This window comes from Capsicum annuum, chromosome 8 (genome assembly GCF_002878395.1).
Source record: "Capsicum annuum cultivar UCD-10X-F1 chromosome 8, UCD10Xv1.1, whole genome shotgun sequence".
NCBI lineage: Eukaryota > Viridiplantae > Streptophyta > Magnoliopsida > Solanales > Solanaceae > Capsicum > Capsicum annuum.
The window spans coordinates 146,040,456-146,057,946 of NC_061118.1; the positions used below are offsets into that span (position 1 = coordinate 146,040,456).

General features: G+C 33.0%; 1 protein-coding gene across 1 annotated transcript; it reads right to left on the reverse strand.

Moving 5' to 3' along the window:
- Nucleotides 1–9,945: 9,945 nt before the first annotated feature.
- LOC107879245 (F-box/kelch-repeat protein At3g06240-like) lies at nt 9,946–10,782 on the reverse strand. Its single transcript, XM_016726322.2, has one exon. It carries the CDS (start codon nt 10,780–10,782, stop codon nt 9,946–9,948), a length of 837 nt encoding a protein of 278 aa, XP_016581808.2.
- Nucleotides 10,783–17,491: the final 6,709 nt, after the last annotated feature.

Genomic DNA, 17,491 nt, shown 5'->3' on the forward strand with positions numbered 1-17,491 from the left:
TTTCCGGTGAATTCTCATCGGAAAAGTCGGATTCATCGTCGACTTTCTCCTCTTTGTCTTTTAATTATTAATCCATCCAAAAATGGAGCTTGCTACCATATTAGTTTTTTTTTTTTTCTGAATTATAGCTGAAAAACGAATAGAAAAAGTACGAAAATATGTTGGTCATTACCATTTAAAACACAGAGGCCAACAGTTGAGTGGTCATTTTTTGAAACAATAATGACCATTTTTTTTTTTTTTTGCATTAATTTTTAATTTAAATGCGTCAATTTTTATTTAAATAATTATGTATTTTTCACGTTAGATCTAGGGAGTAAAAAGTATCACTTTTTTATAGTTAAGGTGTGTAATAGGTCACTTATATAATTTAGGTGTGGATTCGACTTTTCGACTATAGTTTGGGGTGGAAACGATACCTTTTTCCTTATTTTTTCGGATTATACTGACGTGACAGTGCGTGTAAAACACCACACCACATACAAGTGGTGTAATGCCTGACAGGGTGTAAAAAGTATCACTTTTTTATAGTTAAGGTATGCAATAAATCACTTATATAGTTTAAATATGAATTCGATTTTTAGATTATTATTTGGGGTGGAAATGATGCCTCTTTCCAATATTTAAATATTTAAAGTAGAAGTTTAGTTTCAAAGCAAAATTCATGTTGTTATCTTCCACCCATGGCCATCATCATTCAATCTTTGAGTCTTAGTTTTGCTAATAAATAATTATATTTAATCTGATGAAGTCAAAGCTGGCTGGGCTTGTTGACTCATGCACGTATATTTTAGAAGTCAGACAAGAATTTAATTGGACCCGCCTGTCAGGTTGTTTTCCAATAAATCATATTCTTTTCTTGTATAAGTCATACATTATATCATACATGGTGTAAACTATAGACACGAATGCATGATACATATGTGTGCATTACAGTTTCCTAACAATTAATTACTTCCCACAAAATAATTACAAATGTTTTTTTTTTGTTGAAAAACACAGTCAAAGGGTACATTGTCTTTCATCAAAGGATACAAAATAGTTATCAAAACTAAGAATGGACTTCGATCACCATATAAGCTATGGGCGAAGTTTATAAGTTTTACTAAAGAATATAAAGCATAGGAGGAGATTGAAGGTTGCAAAAATTCAGATCTAATTTTAGCATATTAATAAATTGTATAAGCAAATTTCTGACATATTTATCTGAAGCATGGCTTATTAAGACTAAACTTTCTAATATTTCTGTTTGAAGTTTGGCTTGCGGCTATGGTCGTCAACATGAGCGGAGCCACGTTAAGCAAAGATACCCTTCAGAGGAAAATAAGTTATATAGTATACAGAGGTTAAATCTTAGCTATTATGAGTATATGTTTAATTTTGCACATCCTTGACTAAATTTCTGGCTCTGCCACCGATCGTCTAACTTCTGCATGTGAAGTTTAGGCTTGCCAAGGCTATTAAACTTCAAATATCTTATGTATGAAGTCTGAATATCAATTTTCATCCCTATCAATGTTCTCAAGCTTTTACAATAACACACACTTGATTTAAACTCATCAGTGTAATATATTTCTTTCTTTCCTAGCTTTTTTGTTTTTGGTACTCAACTTTTTCCAATATCAAATTCTCTTTGCTTATGCTTGGAAGTTTCTTGCTATTTTTCCATATTTACGAGCTGTAAAGTATAAGACCTGCATGCATTCTGTGTACGTGTATAATATAGAGAGTTATCCTAGAAATTTCTTACCAACATTTTCTTTAAATTAAAGTGACAAAATATCAACAAATCTTTATCTCTAACAAAGAGTCGAGATCCTTCTTTTACATAATGGAGAAATTAATCACGAAATTACCTAGTGTTTAAATCATGAAATTGACTGATGATGACAGACGTATGCATGGAGTCCAGTGAATAATAATGTAAAGTCTCTCACGTTAACTAGGAAAATAACATGACATATTTTTCATTTTCTGTCAGTTAAGAGTTAATGTGGTCCTTCTAACATTTATATGTCGGTTTTTTGTCCTCAATAGGATTGATAATTATTTTCTATTTGATCATATTGGCAAAATGAAGAACAATTACAAAGACAAAAATAAATTATAGCAACTCTACCAATAAGCTACCACTCAATTCTATGTCCCTTCCCAGCTTTACCAAAATATTTTTTTCCCTTTTTCTTCTATGCCCGACGTGTCAAATATTTAGATTGTATTTACTGGGGTGGGGTGGTATGATATGATATTTGAATCTTCGATATGGTAATTTCAATTCTTGGTTTTTTGGAAAAATACTATATTATTACCATACAAAATTAATTCGGTATGAATCGGTATTTTGAAGTTTAGTTTTGATATTTTACAATATGATCAAAAATCGGTAATCATAGTTTGTTTAACTTTTACAATATATACTCGTATAATAGAATAATATTGTGACTTCTATTTTCAAAAAGAATTCAATTGCATCATACTAACACGTCATACATGTAGAAATATACATTCAAAAGAAAGTACAAACAACTCTTTTACTAATTAAGTATATAAAAAGACATTTCAATCAAGATAAAACCGTCAAAAATTTCATCGTTTAAATATTTAGTTCTATACTAACACACTTGATTGTAGATTTGTTAGTTTAATAATATATATAATTATTTATGTAACTCGATACTTCGGTATGGTATTTGAAATTTTGATATGTTTGTAAATGCCTAATACCGTACTAAATATCAAAAAAAATTAAAATGTAAACCATATACCTTACCAAATACGAGAATATCAAAACTATGGTATCAAAAATCTCGATTTGATATGGTATTTCGATATATAACATATCATGTCCATCCCTAGTGTTTACGATACATAGATACAGTGTCAAGAAATGGACCTTGGGCCTAACTCAACCTCAAAAGCTAGCTCAAGAGGTGAGGATTACCTAAGTCCATATAAGCAAACCACCAGTCCATTCCCCAACCAATGTGAGACTTTTACCCACTCTAACACCCCCCTCACGCCCAGGCCCAACTGGCACTGGCGCGTGAACCGGGAGCCCAAAACGGGGATGGACCTGGCTTTGATACCATGTCAAGAAATGGACTTTGGGTCTAACTCAACCTCAAAAGCTAGCTCAAGAGGTGAGAAATACCCAAGTCCATATAAGCAAACCACTAGTCCAGGACTTTTACCCACCCTAACATACAATTTCAAGAAATTATGAAACATAGGTTAGCTATGATGTATAAAGAAGGCAATGAATTGTTTCCTTTAGACAATACTGAATTTGCAGGTCTAATTTAGACAAGAGAAATCTGACACTCAAATGAATGAAGAAATTTGGATGTATGTGGACACTGTTTTTTTCTCTCGAATTGTCACAATCTGAAGCAGAAATTAACGAAAGTGGGGATAAGAATGAGCAAGAATATATGACAACTGGAAAAATTAAACTGACCAAACTTGGACAAGAAACATTTTTTCTGTCTTAGTTTGGTATCTGCCGGGGTGCTTATCGGGTGGTTTGGTTCGAATTTTGCAATTAAAGATTTGAGTTATCGGTTATCAATTTTACATGTGCTAAATCGCCACCACATCAATAAGACATCTTATATTTCAGTTCGGGTTAACGATCATCAATTAATCTGCTAAGTTAATACATATATTGGTTGCAGAGACTTTCCTAACATGAATACTGGAAGTGTCCGGTATTAGTCTAAAATAAATAAATTTTTGAGTTATTTTTTAATATTCAAAATAAGTTAATTATTCATTTTTTAGAGACATATTGAAAATTTCTTTCAATTTTATCCTTCATTTACATTTTTTAGGTTATGAGTTTCAAGAGACTTAATTGACTTTGTTTTATTATGGCTGAAATTTCAATAATAATTTGATAATATCTAAAAAGGTAAACATTAAAAATAAAGTACCATTTTTTTCCTAATTTCTTTTTCTTAATAGATATGTATTGAAGCAAAAATTCATTTATTTTAAACAAAAAAAGATTAACTAGAAACTAGCCTAAATGAATAGCTTCTTTCAATGAAATGTTTACTACATACAATAAAGATGGTAGCACATGCAAAATATACATACAAAAAATACACATAAATACCACAAAGGCACAAACTGACAACAGGATTGCAAGATGAGATTAACATCTTTTTAACCAACAGGATTGAAGGGCCGGCTTGGCTTAGCGGTAAGCTTGCTTGCCGTGGAGTGTCAGGTCACAGGTTCGAATCAGCCTCCCTGCAAAGTAGGGGTAAGACTGCCTAGAGTATTCCCTTCCCCAGACACCCCTATCACTATCATCATCAACAACAATAAGCCCATTCTTTAAAGTTATTTTTCTTGTGATGAATGTTGCGTCAAATAATTTTTTTGTAATTTTATCAATGATCTTAGGGTCCGATAAAGTTTGCACAGCCCGTAAAGTAAGAAAAAATAGCATCTTCAACTCTCGATTGGTCGAAACAAGTCATAGATGGACAATCTAAAATAAATCAATACATATATTAGAATGATGATAAAATTATTTTAAAAAATCATTAATTAAAATAATAACTTAATTAGAGTCAGACTTACTGCTTTCTTCGGGGTTGAAAAGATCAAGAAATTTTATATTTTTATCAGTTTTGGCCAACAACCATCTCTGAATTCTTGGACAGAAAACTTCTTCCTGATAGTTCACTTGTTGTCTCAAATAAAGAATGACTTCAAATACCCAAGCCTATGAAATAACACCAATAAATCAAAAGCAATATTGAATAAAAAATGAACCATATCATAATAAAAGAAATATTTACCATGAAAGCCCACGAAAAGCAATATAAGTTGACTGTTTTTGGCGCTAACAGAGTCAACAAATATTTGACAGTCATTTTGAAGCTTTCATAACTCCAAGGAGAGTTGTTAAATGCCTCAAGATCCTCGGAGAGCTTTATTAAACCAAGTGATATGTTGTTGTTAACGTCTCTCGCCCAAAGAATATTATATACAAACCAAACCAAGCACAATGATTGTTTGTGCTTCTTTGAAAGTCTTTTACCTTTCAATGCTTCTATTAATATTTTATTTTTGAAACTTGGACCAATAAGGGACACCAAGTCTTCACGATCACTCGACTTGCATTTGCGTTTTTTTGAGTATGCGGGATGCCTTTTTGGGGTTAGAATAGGTATAACTTGAGAAGGAGAAGGAGGATAACATTTTAGTCCAGTAACTATGGCAAACTCCTTCCAACCAAAACAAACACGCATGCCACAGTAATTTATCCACTCCTCATCCATCTTATCTTTATTTTTATACATAAACCTACGCCTGAGAAGATCATATATCATTTTCATTTAGAAACGAGCACTGTTTTTCTCCGGCAAATCAAGAAATTGCCCAATGTAGCTGTCCCTGAAATAAGCATCCAAATTTTATTCTCAAAGTATTTTTTTAAAGGAGTCGAAAGATTTTTTCATGGCTGACTTAACCACGAAATCACCCGTTAAATCTGTGGCACCATCGCACTACATTCTCACAGGATAGTTATCAATGCTGAAGGTTTTGACCAACTCTTCGGTGGAAGGAATATTAGCATTTGGATCATCTCTTTTGAAACATTTCTCCTCCCAATGTTCATCATCTTCTGTTCCTAATTGAGATAACGCTCGTAAAGCAAGCTCATAGAGTGGTGGATGTAGCTAGCTGCTTCACTTGTTCCTTTACTTGGACTTGATTCAGTTTCTTTTCTTTTGGGAGCCATATTATCTAAAATTAACAGGAACATAAAATAGATTATAATTGATTAATGCATCGTTAAAAAAGAATAACAATAAATCTAACATGCATAATAGTAAAATAATAGTTCCAACAGATCACACATTTGTTGTACCAGGTAGGTTATCTGTTGCAATATATAACTAACCTATTGCAATGGATGAGTAATCTGTTGGAAACAATAAAAACAGATCACTCATCTGTTAAAACAGGTGACTGGTCTTTGCAATAGATCACACATTTATTGCAATATATGAGTGATCTGTTGCAACGGATGAGTAATTTGTTGAAATAATAAAAATATATCACTCATTTGTTGAAACAGATGACTGGTCTGTGCAATAGATCACACATTTGTTGCAACATATGAGTGATCTGTTGGAACAGTTATCAACAGATAATATTATTTAGATTTCTTCCAACAGAAGGGTCGTCTATCGCGACAGATGAATCATCAATTGGAAAAATCAAGTCTTGAACATGTCCTGATGGAATAGTTGATAGGATTTTATTCAATTGAAGGTTCATCTGTTGCATCAGATGATTAATTTGTTACATTAGATTTTTAATCTGATGATTCCGCTGTTGCATCAGATGGTAAATCTATTGCATCAGATGGTTAATCTGTTGCATCAAATTTTTAATTGGATGGTTCTTCTGTTGCATCCAATGTTAAATCTGTTGCATCATATTATTAATCTGTTGCATCAGATTTTTAATCTGATGGTAAATCTGTTGCATTAGATAGTTAATTTATTGGATCATATTTTTTATTCGATGGTTAATCTGTTGCATCAGATTTTTTATCCGATGGTTCCTTTGTTGCATCATACGGTAAATCTGTTGCTTCAGATGGTTAATCTGTTGCATCAGATAGATAATCTGTTGCATCATATGGTTAATTTGCTCATGAGAAGGTTAATCTGTTGTAAAAAAAATAGTAGCATGATTTTGCTCAATAGAACAACAACAATATCACCATTTTTACCAAGAACAAGAACAAATTAACCCAGCAACGGGCGCAACACCAAAAACACCAACATCTTTGTTTTATTCGTACAAACACAAACAACAAAAATCAAACTTCATAAAACGCAACAAACAACAAAAAATCATATTTCACTCCGAACAGAGAAGAGGAGAAAAAACAGGATTTTATTCGTATTGCATTTAAAACTAAAACAACAAATATTGAAATTGTTCACCAATACTAGAAGAAAAGTTGGTTCAAGTTCCTCTTTTTCTTCAAAACTAAAAAAAACCATAATGTTTTACCTGTGAAAGAAGAAAAAGAACTTTGAAGACCTCGAAATTGTTGTGGCCGAAGAGTAAGGCTGTCACGTCGATTGACGGTTGAAAGTCAAAAGGGAACTCGAAGCCCAACTATTTATTACCGGAGGTTGAAGTCGCCGGGGATTAAAAGGAGAATTTGCAGAACTGTCTCTCTCTCTCGAGAGGAGAGACGGATGATTTGGAGAGGAGAAGGGTGTGGGTTGATTTGTATTTTTAAAAAAATTAGAAAATTTTGAAAATATTAATCAAGTCCACAATTAACTTAATCAAGTTTCTTAATTATGTTTGACCCTTTAAGTTGGTCAATGTTATCAATCCTTAATTCAAAACTTAATTAAATGACACCTTTCCTTCAATTTTCTCAAGTTTCAAGTCAACTCTATGAACTGATGCAGCGTATTGCCAAATGAAACAGTGCATACCTGGTGCACCATTAGAGTTTACTATCCATGGCCTCAAGTCAGCTTCTAGCTCAGGAAAGAGCATATAATGCAAATGCAGCAATCCTAGAGCTAAAGACTTGAAAGTAGACGTTGTCGTTGAAAGATATACTTACAACAATAGATTTGATTAATCAGAAATGTGAAAATAATTTGACGAAAAAAAAAAATAAAGATGTATATTTCCATTGATCAATAACTTGCTTTGTCAACGGAATTAAGCAATCAAACACATTACTGGAATACATTGCAGAAGATAATGCTTGTAAAATAATTACTAGATTAATTAGGTAATATAATACAAATCTAAAAATTGAAGTTTTAAATTGGGATAACTTATTAAAGAGGAATTATCATATACTATTATACTTCGCTAGTTCGTATTAACTTAATTTGTGAGACAATACACACCTATTAAGGAAATCGACCTAAAAGAGCTTGATCTGGTAAGTGTTGATTTCCAGACTCCGAAGATATATAAATGAATTGAATAGACTCTTTTGCTTGAATGACATAGATAATATTTTGGCTATTTCTTTATCTATTGCAGGTTCTAGGGATAAATTAATTTGACACTTAACAAACTCGGATAATTACGAGGCATGATCAGGTTATCACCCTACAAAAAGTTTTGGACATACATAGGGATAGTTGTGGTAATATTTGTTCAATCTAGTAGTCATGCCTTTTCAAAAGCTTTTTTTTTATGGGCTATAAATATATAAGCATAAGTATTTTCTTAGAAGGTGTGTTGTTAATACCTTGCGAGTAAAAAACATAATTAGGAAATGCATAAACCACGTCTATAGTGCTTGTAAGAGATGTGGTATGAAAAATGAGAACATATGTTTTTCAAGTGATGATTCTTAAATAATTTGAAAAAAGAGCTCTATTAATTGGAATGATCTTGACAATATTGACTTTTCTTTGTGGTGAAATGATAAGATTAATTTGGCTAAAAAATGTTCTAATGTTGCTAGTGTTTTGAATTTAACGATAATGATAATGTGACATATATATAGAAATCTAAGAATGCTTAAAATTTTAATAATAATATAATGGACCCTCCAGATATAGAAAAGCATTATTTGAGTTTAATAAATTTCTTGATATACAACCTGCAAATTTCTCAAATGGTAATTTCCAAGAGAATTATGATATAAACTAAGAGATGGAATTTATTTGTTTGTTGATGCAAGGTTAAAAGTTGAATCAAAAAAGGCAAGCATTTGGTTTGGTTGCTATGGATAGCAAAGATGTTTTGCTTTATTTTCATGGATGTCGATGACGGTTGAAGCATTTGCAATAGAAAAAACCGTGGAAAAAATGACACAAAATGGATGGAGGAAAATCTGTCTTCTCGATCTGATGCGAAAGGTGTCGTAGATATATTGAAGAAAAATTTGAAGGCTTCTTGGGATGTTGATGTAGTATGCGAAGATATTTGAAATATGATTGCATGTTTAGAGCATTGTTGTGTTTTTACATATTGCTAGAAGGTTTAATGTTGTTGCCTAGTATAGCTAAATTTTTAATTTCTTTGTTGTATGAGTTTTCTTGAGAAGGAATATTTTCAAGTTGGAATCCTACTTGCGGAATTTATTTGTACTACCATTAGGAAAGTCGTTTTTCGTATTGTTAAGGAATTTTAATTTATTTTTTTGAAAGAAATGTTTTTCAAAGTTTTAACCAGCTGAACATCAAAATATTGACCATATCCTTAATCTTAGTTATTCTTATTTCAAGATGTGTATTCCAGGATTTCTATGAATATGGTTGAAAATATATTATTTGCTGATGTGATAATAGAATCATGTTAAAAGTCAAATTGATAAAACGCAAATATTAAGTGATGAGAATTCCAAAAAGTTAATATATCCTTTTGATTAAAATAAGTGATCTCCCTCAAATTACAAATAGTGGTACTCCAAATAGAACTGAATAAGTTTGAGTTAAAAATCTTTTAAAAATTTCGCATTAAAGCTAAATAACAAAACTGCACCACCCCTTTTTGCTAATAGAACACGGCTCTGAGCTTGGGTAATTGATTTAAAAAAAAACAAAAAAAACTGCAAGAGCCTATTGATAAAACCAAATACTAACAGCGATTGATTACTGATTTGGGCATACAACTAAAAAATCTACTTTTATATAAGTTAGATGAGTAAAAAACAATGAATACTTGTATAATTGCGAATGAGGAAAAACAATAATAATACAATTGTGAAGGTAGTAACTAGTATTACAAGTTAAACGTCATGTTCAAAGCAGAATTAAGGAGTGAATCAAATATATAGTATAAATGTTGGATCAGTTAAGCTGCAATTCTCATTTAATTGTTACTAAACTCTCCTTATAAATATGAACCGAACAGACGGTTTCATTCCATAAGCCTTTGTTCAGGCCTGGTATAAATGTTGGATCAGTTAAGCTGCAATTCTCATTTAATTGTTACTAAACTCTCCTTATAAATATGAACCGAACAGACGGTTTCATTCCATAAGCCTTTGTTCAGGCCTGGTTGACGAAATCCAAGAGGCCGAGTCTCCCCAGTCCTAATATCAACGGAGACCAGGTGAGAACGTTCAGTGACGTAAATGGCAGCCCTAGGAAACCAGGACTTGATACATTGAGAATAAGTGAAGCATTTCAAGGCAAAAAGTTTGTTCCAGAGCCCTGGCTGAACCATTACCCATATCTCATATTCAAATGCACATACACGAACGTTGGTCATTAGGGCAGTGGAGTCGTCATCGAGCAGTATCATAACCAAATGGTGATGATCGAAAGCACGCCCAGCATTTGGCCCTTCAATCTCCCCAAACTCCTCATTGCGAAAGTCAAATGAAACAATACTACACTTCCACGCCCCCAATACTAGCCAGTAATAAGTCCCATTTAAATAACCGGTACCCAGGGGTTGCCTAAAGCTTCGTGCACATATGTGGCTCTTATAGCGGTCATTAAGTTGAAGCATTCTCCATGAGTCCCCGGAACAGGAATAGACTGTTGCATATATCCTAGGGATATTATCGTCATCCCTGAAGTAGAGAAACCAGACAACCTTATAGTCATTAGTGACGGGGTCTAGACCGATCCCAAAATTCCCTATCAATGGTATCTGAGGATTAGTAGTATATGGTTGAACCTCAAACTTGGGATCAGGAAGGTGCCTTACCTCCCTGAGGGCAGGATTCCACAACGACAACGAAAAGTTTCCATCAACTACGTTTTTCAGCAAAAACAAGCCATATACAGAACCTAAAACGTAAGTCATACCTCTCACCCTCTCATCAGGGGGTGGGTTTTCAAGAACACCATCCTTAGAAATCAAAGTAATGGGGTCAGGGGGGTTGTTGCGGTCATAAACCAGGATTTTATGGACCTTGTTATGATGCTTACAGTGTTCTCTGATGAAATCAGGGCTCTTGATAGTTTTGTGCCACTCCTTGCAAACACATTTGAATCACAACAACGACTTCACGGGTAGCCTCACTAGAATATCCTCTGCTAAAACCTCAGGTAAAGTGCTGGTCATTAATTAATACCACAGATCGACTCGACAATAATTATCAACAAAAAGAACCTAAGGCAAATTCTGGTCACACCTCTTTAATAGGGTTGTATTTATAGTTTTTTGAAAGAAACAATATTCCTTAATTTGATTCTAAAGGAATAAGGATTACGAAACCTTGTTTGCGTCATATTAAGATTTTATATTAAATTATGTAGTTCTTTTATTTGTAACATTTGAATATTAGAAAAATATTATCTCCTAGGTTTAATGAGATTTATTATTTTGTCAGGGTCAATTTTCCTAGTACATACATATATATATACAAAGGAACTTAATCCCGTGGAACTAACATTTATCTTTTATCATAACTTTTTGCTGATTTTCTCAAAAAAAAAAAAAGGTCTATGAAAATTGAAAAATCTTAGTAGCTCACGTAGTTGGTCAATCGAACTCCCACCCTGGTAGTAAAGGTTCGAGTCCCCATGATCTGCAGTCAGTTGTTATGTGTATGTTCATGTATTGTGTAAGGTATGTAGTAGTTGAATAATGTAATAGGTATGTGTTCACACAAATGTTGGCATTAACATGTTCCGACTCGTTTACTCCATGCATGTTTTTCCTCCATATTTTTGCAGTCTTTTACTACAGTATTAATTTTTTACATTGACTCCAACTATGTTTGGCCTAGGGCATCCAAGCCATTTTGTTTTACTTTTACCAAGATCTCAAAAGTTCATTTGCATTTTTCCTAGGTCTTTTTCTCTTTCTTACATTTGTAATTCTTGTTTAAGTTCTAAGCATTCAGCTTTGCCTTTTTGTTTAAGCAATTTAACTATTTCTCATGTTTTAGAATTAATTCATTCTGTTGTACATCTTATTATTAATATATCTTTCTTTTAACACCCAAATAATCATATGCCACTATAATCGCCTACAGCGAAACACAAGTATTTCTAATTTTCTTTAACTTTGGAAATGAGTTAAGTTCTTTATGAAAAAAAGTCAGGCGAAAATTCTATGAAAATCTCTTTGGTGTTCCCTTGTATTAAAAAAAAATCATCACGCAAATTTACTTTTGAGGTTTAACAAGCCATTATTTTAAATTATTTTTTCAATTTTCAATTGTTATTAAATCGCGTGGGTGTCGAACTTTTAATATTTATGATTAACTTAAGTAAAATGTACTAATTTAAAAAATATATATATATCAATTATTTTTTTAACATTAGTTAAAAACATATGTTTGTTAATTAAAATATTTTCAAACGAAAATATATTTTAACTACCTAATTTAGTATCGTTTATAAAAGACTTATTTGTTAAATATTAATTTTTATTATTTAATAATTAACTTTTATTTTAAGAATTAAATATAACCACGTGATTGCACTTGTGCTAACAAACAATACATTTATAATTACACTGTAATTACATTGTAACAACCAAACAGGTCAACGTAATTACTTAGTTGTGTAGTTGCTAGGCTGGTAATTACTACCCTAGTAATTACACCAATTTCAATTAGAAGGTGACTTTTCAAACAGACCCTAATAGAAGTCTCGATATAATATCTATACATATTATAAAGCAGAGGACAAAACACCACAATTAGTCACGTTGCAAGCTATTGAGAAGTCTCGTGACAGTTTTTAGGACAAGGTTAATAATAATGTAATAAAAATTTTGAATTATTTGAATATTAAAATGCATTATCCTTTATTTTTTACAAAAAATTAATGATTAGCTTAAAAATAAAAATTCAAGATTGAAGAATTCTAAATAAACTTTTACTCTTTCATAAACTTATCTTTTTTAAAATTTAAGTTATATAATATACCTAAATATAATCTATTTAAATATTAAATTAAAGATGAAACTATAATAATAATAATGGTGGTGGTGGTGATGGTGGGGGCGGCGGTATCGTTGGCGGTGACGGTGGCGGCGGTGGCGGCGGTGGTATGCATAGTAGTAGCACGTAATAATAACAACTAATAATGTAGTAGTAGTGATAGTAGTTGTTAGCTGTGTTTTTAAAATAATAATAAAATTGGAAATAAGAAAAACAAATAAACGAAAGAAAAGAAGATAATTGAGAAAAAAAAATAGTAAGATAAGGATGAGTAACAAACGAGTCATTTTTTATTTATTATTGATAATTATAAAAAATATTTGGATAAATCTTATTGATTTCAAATATTTCTTTCAATTTAAATACATAGTATATGGGATTTAAAAAATCAAGGATAAGGAAGAGTTAAAAAAGATCTTTTTTTGAAACAAAAAAGATTTAATATTTGAATTCGAATTTAAATAAAGTTTGACTTGAGATGAAATTTTAACTTCTTAACCTTCTCTTATATATACTTCTATAATTTTTTCTTTGTTATTAAACATTTTACTGCTTTCTCCGAGTTAAATTTATTTTACTATAATCAAGCTTTGGTTCAAGTAAGTAATAATTTTTCATCTTATGTTTATTCATTTGATTTTTGATAAAATAAATACATTCTGTATCTAATGATGGAAAATTATTTTTTATATGTACTCTCAAGATTGGAGCTCATTTAGCAGCATGATATGGGTGAAATGATACTAGATTTGAGTAGACAAGTTGCATATCTACTAGAATCTCCTACTGCGTATAGTGTAACTGAGGCTGCTGTTGCTGGTGTTGTTGGGATTGCAGTAGCAGGACGAGTAGGGAGAAATAGGGGATCAAAGGACATCCAGCAAGATCTTACAGCAGCACAACAATGGGTTGTTGATTTCTAGAGGGATCAAAGGTGCCCTGGTGGAAGAGATATTTGAACTTAATCAGAGTTCATTCATGATGAACTCTAAAATCTGCGAGGAGGAGAAGAAGAAGAAGAAGAAGGAGAAGAAGAAGAAGAAGAAGGAGAAGGAGAAGGAGAAGAAGGAGGAGGAGGAGGAGGAGAAGAAGAAGAAGAGAGGAAACTTATGTATTGATTGAATCTTGATTTCTTGTATTGTACATTATGCATTTAGCGTGTATATATAGATAATCATAAAATGTTCAAGAGACTAACTACTTAACTAACTCAATAAGCTACAAGTTACAAAGTTAGTTACTAACTACTTTTTTGAAGTTATTTAACATTATTTTCACAGTGTTAGTTGGAAGGGCTGAGCTGGCTTCCCATCTTTCAAAACTGACTTCCCTTATTTCAACTCTGTAGACACCTAATTTCGTCCCTCCCCGATATCGTTTTTACCTATTGTTTACCTTGTCCTACCGCGTGTCCTCACCCGTGTGATAATCCCTCCACAAAATGACAAAAATAACAACCCCCTAACTAATTTTGTTTTATCCTAATATACTAACAACCCACCCAATTAAAAAACAACACCTACCTACCCTATCCTAACAAACTCTACCCCACCTCACCACTACCCCACCCTCACCTCATATATACATACACAAAAGAACACGGAAAAGGGGGGCACTATCACAGTAACCAAAGAAGGCACACGGGTTTTCCTTTTCACTTCTTCTTCACCATCATGCACGCCATATACATCATACGCACATAGATCAGGAGAGAGGCATAAATTGTACACACAATACCAATAACACATACCCCTCTCACACCTACACACCCTAAATCAGACGCACACGCAGAAAAAAAAGGGATAGAGAGAGTGAAATCGAGAGAGAAGGTGAATGGAAAAAGGAATTTGGGTGAGAAATTAAGAAAGAGAGAGATGAAATCAGAGAGATGTGACAGCAAATCAATGCTGAGAGAGTGAAATTGAGAGAGGAGGTGAACGGAAAAGAGGATAACGGGGTAAATCCGGATTTGGTCTGTTGGTGGTCTTGTGATCAACTTGAGTTTAAAGTTCCTGAATCTTCTTCATACCCACTGATTTCGAAGCAAACCTGGCCAAGAAACAGTGAGGATCACTGGAATTTTTGGTCCGTCTTTTTCTGTCTCGTCTGAGCTCACTGGAGCTCAAGCTACGTCAGTTTTTAATCTTCTGTCATATTGATCGGGGTTTTGGGTTCATCTATTCTCACGCTGTTCGAGTAGTACATTCTTGATACTGAGTGGATTGTGCTACTGTGGAGGTTTCCGTTCGAGGCTTCCTGTCCCGGGTTTCTTTATTATCGACAAAACATTCTATCGAGGTCCATTTCTTAACTCGTTTATATATATATATTTGGTTGGTTGTTTGGATTGGTTGTGATTACGAGTGGTGTGATTATGGTTTGTTGGATTTTGTTTATGTTGATGTTATGATCATGATGCTTTGTTGTTTGGTTTTGGTGGATTGAGGCATAAATTTGATCATGTTCTAATGAATGGATAGAAAGGAAGTTGGGGTGGAATTGAAAAATTGACAAAAAGGATAGATTCAGTTTAATTTTGATTTATTGTTGGTATGAATCGTGATAGATTTATGCCATAATGAAATGGATAGGCAATATAGGTTTGGGTAGGCAAGTATTTAAGATTGATGTTTTGGTTGGATGTTGGAATGTGCGTGTGAATGTTTCTTTCTAGTTTATCGTATTTAATTAAATTGTACTCATTTGGCCGGGGAATGCCCCGAAGGATTTGTATTGATTTATCCGGGGAATGTCCCAAAGTACCTTGTACTTGGAAGATGTTCGTGGTGAAGGCCCGACACGTCGGGTGAAGTAGTAGAGCGTAGTATAGGATCAGTCTAGGGTAGAATAGATTTATACTTCCGCATTATTTATTTTTGGATTGTATAATTGGACTGGACTTTACATTTTTGGATTGTTTTATTTTTGTTTATTGTTTGATTATTTTGCATGCTTTTGTATGGTTTATAAATTTCGTAATGCCAAAATAGTCGATACACTCTACCAAGTGACTGTGGTTGAACCACGGGATCGAGGGGTGCCTAACACCTTCCCCTCGGTCAACAGAATTCCTTAGCCGGAGTCTCTGTTCGCAAACCAGTTTAAAGAGTGAAATGGTTTTGAAAAGGATTTTTCCAATGGTGACTTGGCACACCAGATTATGCCAAGTGGTGACTCTGAATAAAAAAAATGTTAATAATCCTTTTCCAAAACAAATTTTCACTTCTTGTCACTTAATAATAAAACCCTTTGCGAACATTAAATTATAACCATTTTTTGGAGTACGTAAAAAGGGGTGTGACAAACACTACCCCTCAAGTTAGGTGATGTAAAATAGATTAAGGATACCTAGCTTGGATAGCAAGTGTTCATGTTGAGCTCTGCTAAGCCCTTAGTCAACACATCAGCAGGCTGGTCTCTAATAGGGATATAGTTGACTGTGACTAATCCTTGATTGATTTTTTACCTTATGAAGTGGTAGTCTATTTAAATGTGCTTGGTCCTTTCATGATATACATGATTAGATGCAATTTGCATGGCAAACTTGTTGTCACGGTAGATCTTAGCTGGTTGTGTAGTATTTATCTCAATCTTTTCAATAGTCCAAGTAACCAGACAGTTGCTATGCATGCCTGGTACTTGGGAGATAGCTTGTCATAAGTCAAGTTTTTTCCCAAGGCATAGGGTGCTTCCTGATGAATATTTAGATACACAAAGTCTTTTAACCATAAGAGAGTCTTTATTGTTCTGGTAGTTCTTCTTACAGGTACTGGTACTGGCTCCTCATCTAGAGATGTGTCTGATATCTGATCCTGACCAACCTGCATCTCTGTAGGCTCTTCTTGCAGCATGTAATCAGTAGGTACATCTGTTGTTGATTGAATAGTTGATGTATCTTTTTAGTGCCTCATTTATAGTGTATCCATGTCTGACCAATGCACTAAGGCTTCATTCAGTTTAGTAGTTGTGAGATGTTGAGATTCAGAAGCTTTCTCTTTAAATGAAAACACATCTTTTCTGAAGCTGACATCTTGTTGACAAAGAACACATTATTAGTTTGATCATATAGTAGATAGCCTTTCTAAGTTTCATAATAGCCCATAAAAATACATTCTCTTGTTCTAAGTTGTAGTTTGTCTGTTTGTTGAACTATCTTAGCATATCATAAATAACCTAGAGTTCTCATATGAGTAATGTTAGGTTTTTTGCCATATAGTTTCTCATATGGAGATATGTGATTCAATATAGTTATAGGCAGCCTATTAATGATATAGATAACTGCTTTGACACACAGACCCCAGAAGTTTATAAGTATTGCACCTTGAAATCTTAGGGCCCTAGTCACTTCTAAAATATGCATGTGCTTTCTTTCAGCCACTCCATTCTATTGAGGGTTGTAGGCACATGTTGTCTAATGGATAATGCCTAACTTTGTGAACAAAGTATAACATACTGAGTATACAAACTCAGTTCCATTATCAGACTTGATGACTTTAATAGTTTTATCAAATTGTGTCTTAACAAAGTGAATGATTGAGAAATTGAAACACACATACATCAGACTTAAGTTTAAGTGAGTATATCCAAGTCATTCTACATTAGTTATCAACCATTGCT